Raw genomic sequence first — 9,039 nt, 5'->3', positions numbered from 1 at the left:
AGTTCTGGAGGACTTAAGAATTTGTTTCTGCTCATCCTTTAGGCGTAATGACTGGAACTTACTGCATGCCCCTTTAAAGGAAGTCTATCTCTGTGGAAATCTCTTCCCCTCCCTATAAATCCAGTGTTTCTGTGAAAGTATGAGTCCCTGGCCCATACAATCACATAACCTGCAATGCTACTCTATGGCAATTTGGACATCAGGGAACATGGCTCCACTGCAAAAACCCAGGGAACAGATTTTCCTCACCAGTGCTGAGCACAATGCAACACCTGCTGTAAAAATGAAAACAATTCCACGTTTCTCTCAGAAGCACCAAGGGTATCACAACTGCCTCCTTCACAAACTAATGTCTGGGCCCACAAAATACCATGGTATCCAGGCTACAAATTAGGACCACAATTTCCTGCATTCTTTTCTTGGAGGCCTTGGGCAGCAATGCAAACTAAAGCAGAACTGGAGAGTGCTGTATTCTGCCATGATACTGTCCCCCTTTGAGGCACACAGTTTGGGATCCCCAAAACAACTGTTTACCCCTTCGTGTTAGCAGAACCCAGTTGATATCAAATCTCCACATCCAGTAACTACAGCCACAAGACTAAAAATGGCTTAAAGAGTGAGGCCTCCATTTTCACACAGCAACAGCAATGGGAGGCAAGCTGCTCCTGGGCTGGAGTCTTTGAAGGGCAGGAAAAATTCCATCACAAGAGTCATGAGATCAAAACAGGCCTGAAAAAGGCAGCTCATGTTTTCAAGTCACCAGTGGAGTCTTCCAGATGAAAAACTGGTCAGGTCAGTGACATGATTGATTCCTCAGAGAAACTATAAAGGAATGAATATTCAGGGTTCTTACACATCCTTCCCACACTGGGGAAACACTGAGGTTTGCTTCCCTGGACACACCGTAGCAGGGAAATGATGTGCACCAGAACCATCAGAACTGTAATCTGGCAAAGGTCCTGGGAAGATTAAAAAGTGCAACGCAACTCCCACATACCTGGAATGTACATGGTTTATCAAGTACCTCAAGGTCGAGGCAGATAGCACTCTCATAAAGGGATCCCCCAGTGTGTCTATACCAACAAGAAATAACACGTTTCTAGCACATCTATTGTTTTTCTGAAGTGAATTTAGTGGTACCTGATGAACTGAAGGCAATCCCACAATCAGTGCACTCATAAGGCTGTGTTCCAGTGTGAACTCTCCAGTGTATAAAAGGCTACGGTTTGGGCTACAGGATTTCCAACATTCACCATACTCAAGGTCATTATCAACTGTGATTATGCATTTTTATGAGACTGAAATCATAGATAATGGATTTTCCACATTTATTTCATCATAAGAACTTTGTACACTATGAATGCTCCTGTGCTTAATGAGGCTGGAGTCTTTTACAAAGCACTTCCCACATTCCATGCATTTATATGGCTTTTGTCCTGTGTGAACCCTGTGATGGTGACTGAGTGAAGAACTTTGGCTAAATGCTTTTCCACATTTGCTGCACTCATAAGGCCTTTCTCCAGTGTGAAGTCTCCTGTGTCTAATGAGTCTAGAGTTTTCAGCAAAAGATTTTCCACATACAGTACACTCATAAGGCTTTGATCCAGTGTGAATTCTCTGATGCTGACGGAATGCAGAGCTGTGGCTAAAACTTTTTCCACATTCACTGCACTTGTAGGGTCTTTCTCCAGTGTGAACTCTCTGATGTGCTAGGAGAGTAGCTTTTTGGCTAAATGATTTACCACACTGGTTACATTCATATGGCCTCTCTCTGGTGTGAACTATCAGGTGCATAGTGAGATTGGATTTTTGGCTAAATGATTTCCTACATTCCCCACACTCGTATGGTTTCTCTCCAGTGTGAACTCTCTGGTGTTGAGTAAGTTCAGACTTTCGCCTAAAGGATTTCCCACATTCCCAACATTTATAAGGTCTTTCTATAGTATGAACACTCCAATGCTGAATTAGGATGGTCTTTTGCCCAAAAGATTTCCCACATTCCCCACACACATAAGGTTTTTCTCCAGTGTGAACTCTCTGGTGTCTAAGGAGTGAAGAATTTTGGCAAAATGCTTTTCCACATTTGCTGCATTCATAAGGTCTTTCTCCAGTGTGAATTCGCCTGTGTTTAATGAGTCTGGAATTTTCAGCAAAGGATTTTCCACAGTCAATACATTCATAGGGCCTTAAACCAGTGTGCCTTCTCTGATGTTGACAGAGTGCAAAGAATCGGGTAAAAGACTTTCCACATTCACTGCAATCATAAGGCCTTTCTCCAGTGTGAACTCTCTGATGTTGAATGAGTGCAGACCTTTGAACAAATGATTTATCACATTCCTTGCATTCATATGGTCTTTCTCTAGTGTGAATTCTGTGATGTATAATGAGGTTGGACTTTCGTGTAAAGGACTTGCCACATTCCCCACAATCATAAGGCCTTTCTCCAGTGTGAACTCTCTGATGTTCAATGAGACTGAAACTTCTGGTAAATGACTTCCCACATTCTGTACATTTGTAAGGCCTTTCTCTCGTGTTACTTCTCTGCTGTTCAACAAGTGGAGACATTTTAGGTAATATTCCACATTCTTCAGAGTCAACACTTCTTTGACCAGCATGAACTTTCTGATGTTGACTGAGGCTGCTGCTTCTGCTAAAGAATACCCCACATTCAGTGCACATAAACCATCTTTCTCTAGTGATCAGTCTCTGGTGCTGAATAAGTGTGTGTCTGCAGCTCAAGGCTTTTGTGCATCCTTTCCAGTTGTTATGAGTTATTGCTCTCTGAAAGTCTACCCCACACTCTGTCCCACCACACTCTGTCTCACTGGTTGACCCCTCACTGGTGTAAGTGGCCTGTGGCTGGAGAAATTCAGAGCTGGCCAAGAAGTCCTTCCCAATCACCCTGAACATAAATGGCTTTCCTGACACATTGCATTTGCAGTTCTTCACAAACGAGGCTCTGTCCACATGGTTCCTGAAGTGTTTCTCTCCAATGCACTGCTTCTGGTGATGAAAAAAGTTTTCCCTGACATGCAATTGTTTCCCACATGCCTCATACCTGTGAAGTTTCTGCCTGTCAAGTGTTCCCTGGTGCTCAACCAAGTGCAAAATGTCTCTCAGGATCAGGCCACACATTTCACAGGGATGGGCCTTCTTGGAAGAGAGAGCAGCCTTGGGAGTTCTGACTTGTGATATCCTTTGTACAGAAATGCTGTGCTCAAATGGGACCTCTTCATTCGGCACTCCATGGCAACAACCTGAAAGCAAGAAATGTTCGCAAAGTGCATGTTGATTTTGGTGGATGGGGGCAGCCACACACAAGTGAGTATCTGACACATCCAAGAATGGGTATGTGTGATTATTTACAGGAAAAGGAGTTCGGTTCAGGTTGATGATGGGTCTTTTTTCACTATAAAGAGCACACGATGAAAGGGGGGAGACCACATGAGGAGAAAGACAACCATGTGGTATACCACAGGGAGGAGAGACAGGTTATACACTCATTCCTCTGCAAAGAACCCTCAGCAGAACCCTGTCTGGTGGTGACACATGAGTGCAACACAGATGGGTATCTCCAATCCCCAAAACTAGGACTGCAACAAGGCAGCTGCTGGTGAGAGAAATTTTAAGAATGGGTACACATTTCAACACACAAAATACATAGGCCAACATGGGAAACTGCTGTAGATGAAGCACTGAGAAGAGTAGGTAAGAAAGGCAGTCCAGAGATGTGACAATTAGCCATAGGCTGGACTGAGAGTAGAAGTGACAAAATGTAGATTGGATAAGTGGGCCATATAAAGAATGGGGCAAAAAAGGCAGAAATAGGGTATAGCCATTGGTATCAGCACCAAAATGGTACTTGACCAGAACAGCTTTTTGGATAATCTGAACATAGCACTGATGTCATGCCCTATCCCAGTGTGCCACTGGTCAGGGCCAGGTTCACTCTGAGACCATTTTGCTGAATCTGAACACATATCCAATCTATGGAAACCAAAGACTCCTGACCCCACTCCCAAACATAGAGGAACTGGATAACGCAAGCACCACACACAGGTAGCTAGTGCTGACCCGTAACAACTTGGCACATCAGAGCCCAGGAAGAAAGTAAGTATCACAGTGAGAATTTGCAGGGGGTGGGGTCTTGTAAGAACAGAGCCCACAGTCCACATCACAGAATTAACTCCTGGCATAGGCAGATATGAGGGAATGACAGCTAGAGTAAGGAAATAGGATCTGGAGCACACATATGCCATGGATCTGGACAATGTCACCCAGCAAGAAAGAGGTCGGGTAGATGGGATACATTAGGCTGAATGTCAAGACTCCTGACCCTGAAAGGCTGCAGGGAGGCAGATGTTGGGCATGTTCAGAGAGGAGAGGGCAGCACACACCCCTCAGCCGAACCTACCGCAGCACCTGCCCAGGAACTGGGGAAGGAAGGAGAGCCCAGGGTCCTGATGTGAGGATGACAGACTTGTCTCTGGGGAAAAGGAAAAGGCAGAGACCCTCTCGGCACAGAGGAGGATGAAGGCCTTACCCAGGGAGGTTATAAGTGCCAAGTTCTGCAGCATCACATCACGGTACAGGCGTCTCTGAGTCTCATCAAGGAGCCCCCATTCCTCCCAGGAGAAGTAGATGGCCACATCTTCAAACGTCACATTGCCCTACAATGGTGGTGAGAGATGAAACGACAAACTGTCCACTCTCAGAAGCCACAACCCATTTTCCCACAATCTATATTATGACTATCCATCTCCCAAGCATCCCAACTCAGAGGAGAAATCAGGCCATGGTGGTGGTGTCCCCTCTTGGCCCCACTGAGGACTGGGGTGGAAACACTAGTAACAAGAGTTAAGTAGACAAATACATATCTAAGCTGTGGGCCCGGTTTAGTCATCAATACCATTATGACAAGTGATTCCCTTGGTATGGTCAGTGTTATGTAATCATCAATGCAGCACCCTGCACCCACCAGACATACTCCCCCTCCAGCCATGCATTGTTCTTTAGACTCCGCATCTCTCAGTCTCCATATCCCACAGCTACATGTCCATGGCTGCCCCCACCTCACTGCCCCACACCATCTAGACAGCCCCAGACAGCATTCACAGCACACTTGGCAAATTCAAACAGGATCAACTATGACCAGACTTTCAGAGGTTCCCAGTAGCAGTGTCATTTCAAATCACTACATAAGCACCTCACTGTGTGGCTGTTCTTTGCTTCATACTTAGCCACACAGACCCCCCTGTGGACCTCAGAAACCCAGAGTCCAAAGCTGTCTGTGATGCACCTGCTATCACTTCAGCAAATACAAATTTTCTCTGTTCCCCGAAACTTCATTCAAAGACCAGCCCCATTAATTTCCCACCCCAGGCCTAATGATCTCACAGGTAACTGCATTTGCTCATAAACATATACCAGGCTGAAACACCCCAAGGCCCCAGCAAAGTCATCACAAAATCTTGGTGAGCCACACAAGAGATAATAAGTGTTAGCAAGGATGTAGAAAAAAGGGAACCCCATGACTCTGTTACACTGTTGGTAGCAGTCACTATGGAAAACAGAAAGGTTCCTCAAAAAGTTAAAAACAGAAATACCATGCAACCTAGCAATTCCACTTCTGGGAATTTACCAAAGGAAAACAAAATCAGTAATTCAAAAAGATATCTGCACCCCCACGTTTAATGCAACAGTTTTAACAATAGCCAATATATGGAAGCAACACCTAAACATCCATTGATAGATAAATGGGTAACAATGTGGTACATACATGCAATGGGATATTACTGGGCCATAAAAAAGAATGAAACCTTGCCATTTGTGACAATGTCGATGGACCTAGAGGGTATTAGGCTAAGTGAAATAAGTCAGAGAAAGACAAATACCATATGATTTCATTTGTATGTGAAACCTAATAAAAAAAAACCCAACCCAAATGAACAAAGCAGAAACCTAGTCATAAACATGGAAAATAGGCTAGTGGTTGCCATAGAGAAAGGGTTGGAGGGATGGGTAAAATGGGTGAGGGGGAAAAAAGGGACAAACTTCCAATTATATTAAGTTACAGAGATGAAAAATACAGCATAGGGAATATAGTCAATAATATTATAATCTTTGTATGTGACAGCAGGTACCTATACTTACAGTGGTGAGCATTTTGTAATAGATATAACTACTTTTTTAAAAAGTCTTGGTTAGTCATTGAGTGGTAAATAAGCACCAGCTCTGACCTGAGTGTCATTTTGGGACAAATATTCTTATGCCTCTGCATCTATCTGATATTCACTTTTCCCTCAAAAGCTTCAGCCACCTATCAGTCTATCAAGTCTGTACACCAAGCTTTCACAGACACCTATCTACCTTAACTATGTTTATGAAGCCCAATACCATCAGCCAGTTACCCAAACAAGTGAACCAGTCCTTATTCAGTTTGACCTCTAGGAATATGCACATTCCAGTAACAACTGATGGGTTAACCCACACACACACCTTTTCACATTGTTTGCCAGTAATGGGGAACATGGACTTAGGACCCCTGGGCTTGGGGTTTCTTTAGGGCCCCAGACTCAGTAACTGGAGGAAGACCATTAAGACTCCAAGCATACCACAGTCCAGAGAACAGAGAGATGAGGGTTGGGCCAGTGGGGAACAGGGGTACCTTCACTCACCTGCTTGGGTTCCAGACGTGCTTCTGCAGTCATGGGGACCTGTGAGAAGAGGCACATGAAGAATGGCTCCATGCAGGATTTCATGGGCTCACCTCTCCACATACCTTCCCTGGCCCTGGAGCCAGGTGACTTCAGGCCAACTGTCTAACCTCTGGGCCTCGTAGTTGCCTCTTACCCGCAGTGCCACCATGAACAAAGATTCAACCTCCCAGTGCCTTAATGTCCTCATCACCCCTCCACCCTGTCCTTCCTTTGAACAGCCTTTGAGAAAGTTTTAATCTCTGACGTAGACCGTGTCTCTCCTTTGTTCAAAGCTCTCTAGTTCCCAGAGTCCTCAGAGCAAAACTACAGCCCTCGGCGGGTTCTTCCAGGATTATGCGCCTCACAGTTCCCTGCGGGCGGAAGGCCGCCCCAGGTTCCCCGGATGCCCGAGTCCTCCCGGCTCGGCCGCACCTCCGGCCTCCGCGTGCGCGGGTCCCCCCGCCCGTAACGGGCCCCACGCGCCGTCACGCCGGCTCTCAGGACACGGGCCCCGCCCACGAGCGCCTCTCCGTCCCGGGACCGGGGCCTGGGCGGCGGGCCGTGAGCAGGGCCCGCACTCGGGGCCCGAGGGTGGGTGGGTGGGGTCGGGAGGCCCGGGGACGGGCAGGTACCTGAGGCGGGCGCCCCAGCGTGGCCGCCGCCATCGGGCTCCGTGGGCGCAGCGGGGCCGGGCGGCGGGAGAGGAAGCGACCCGGGCGCGGAGCGCCTGGGCGTCGTCGCCGGGCGTCAGACCCGCCCCTCTGCGTAGCGGACGGCGCCTCCTCTCGGACCTTATCTGACAAGAACATACCACAGGGCAGCCAAGATGACGCCCTCGGCATGGCACCGGAAGCCCCGCCCCAACCGATGTGCTCAAACGGAAAGGCCTCCTTGCTGAGCCTTCATTGGCTCTACCACGCTGTCTTCGGCGCACGGCATTCTGGGAAATGTAGTTCTCACAGCCCCCAAACCGTAATAAGGGGCTTCACCACCTGACTCCAGGAGAAAAGGCCAAAGGGCGCTGGGAAATGCGGCGCCCCTGCCGGGTGGCTAAAAACAAACGAAATCCTCCCTAGATGGATCAAGGTGGGTGTCTGGGAAATGCAGTCTGAGTCTTACAATTCAAGCCTCCAGGCCGTGAATTAGGATGATAAATCTTCAAGACGGGTGTGGCAGATATTTTCCCAAAACTGACCTGCCATTTTCTTCTGAAATGCACCCAAGAGGCACCCAAAGTTTGGGATACTACCAAAGTTGTAATGTTTGCAGAGCCCATTATCTGTTTATAAACCTCCCCACATAGTGAATAAAACCCCCAAGATTAAACAGAATTTACATAGTAAGGTCTCTCATAGCGCACAAACCAAAACAATATGTGTCAGGCAGTGCTCAGGTTGGTGACTTGGGAGCTGGAAAAACTCACCACAAGTATAACATTGAGACACGGACCACGGGTTTAGACAGAGTAGGGTGAGGGCCTCTGGAAAAAGCAAGGCAAGATAATTACAGTCAGCAACGTAACAACATGCAAGGAAACCCCCTACCAAAACTGTGTTAAACATCAAGCTCTGGAGTCATCCTTCAGTAAAATCAGTTAATATTCCCTAAAGGAAAACAGCCCGTGTTTTTTATTATGCTAATCACTTGTAATTATGCTAATCATGTGTAAGATTCACTTTAGCATGCTAAAAGACCCAGGCCTACGTGCTGTCTTTCCTCCTTCAGACCTGATGAGGTGATTTGCAATTTGGGCAATTATTAATGGCAAGCAAGCCCAGCCGTAAACAGCGTAGTAAAACGCAGGAAGGATTCCATCTTAAAAATAAGATTGCATTTTAATACCCAGGAAGTTAAGAAGTAAGATTCTTACCTTACTCTTTAGCAAACAGACAATAACTCAGCACACCTTGGGGGCTGGGCAGGCAATCGTGTTTGATTTGCTCCCAGACCAGGAGGCTGCTATCCTGGGAGGGAATCAGAGCAATACATTTATTGCAAATAACCCGAAGACTGATAAGAAACCTAAAGTCTCTTCAAAGATAAACATTTTGGGAGCACTTAGCAGGTCTGCATCCCTAGCCCTTTGTCTCTCAACCGCCTATAAATCCCCTAGACAGCACACCACCCCGGGGCTCCCCTGTCCCCTCCTGGCCTGAGCCAGGAGCTCTGCCTTCTCACTTTATCTTTAAATAAAAGCCTTTCTCTGGCTCTCCTACCTTGAGGGTTTACTAAGTTCATTCTTTGACTCTGCAAACAAAAACCCCCAGCACCAAGAGGAGTACGTGGCTTTAAAAGGTAGTCATTCTTGGCAAACTGCCGTTTGGTCTCCTCTATGCCAAAA

General features: G+C 46.8%; 1 protein-coding gene across 1 annotated transcript; it reads right to left on the bottom strand.

Moving 5' to 3' along the window:
* Window positions 1-1,310: 1,310 nt before the first annotated feature.
* On the bottom strand, window positions 1,311-7,962 carry LOC118920166 (zinc finger protein 256-like). The gene is given in 5 exon segments (XM_036900622.2): window positions 1,311-1,450; window positions 1,453-3,257; window positions 4,544-4,670; window positions 6,678-6,716; window positions 7,331-7,962. Coding segments are annotated over 5 exon segments (2,211 nt in total). The 5' UTR covers window positions 7,541-7,962; the 3' UTR covers window positions 1,311-1,420.
* Between the last annotated feature and the right edge of the window lie 1,077 nt (window positions 7,963-9,039).

Source organism: Manis pentadactyla, assembly GCF_030020395.1.
Source record: "Manis pentadactyla isolate mManPen7 chromosome 15 unlocalized genomic scaffold, mManPen7.hap1 SUPER_15_unloc_1, whole genome shotgun sequence".
Taxonomy (NCBI): Eukaryota; Metazoa; Chordata; class Mammalia; order Pholidota; family Manidae; genus Manis; species Manis pentadactyla.
This window is presented reverse-complemented; position numbering and strand designations above follow the sequence as displayed.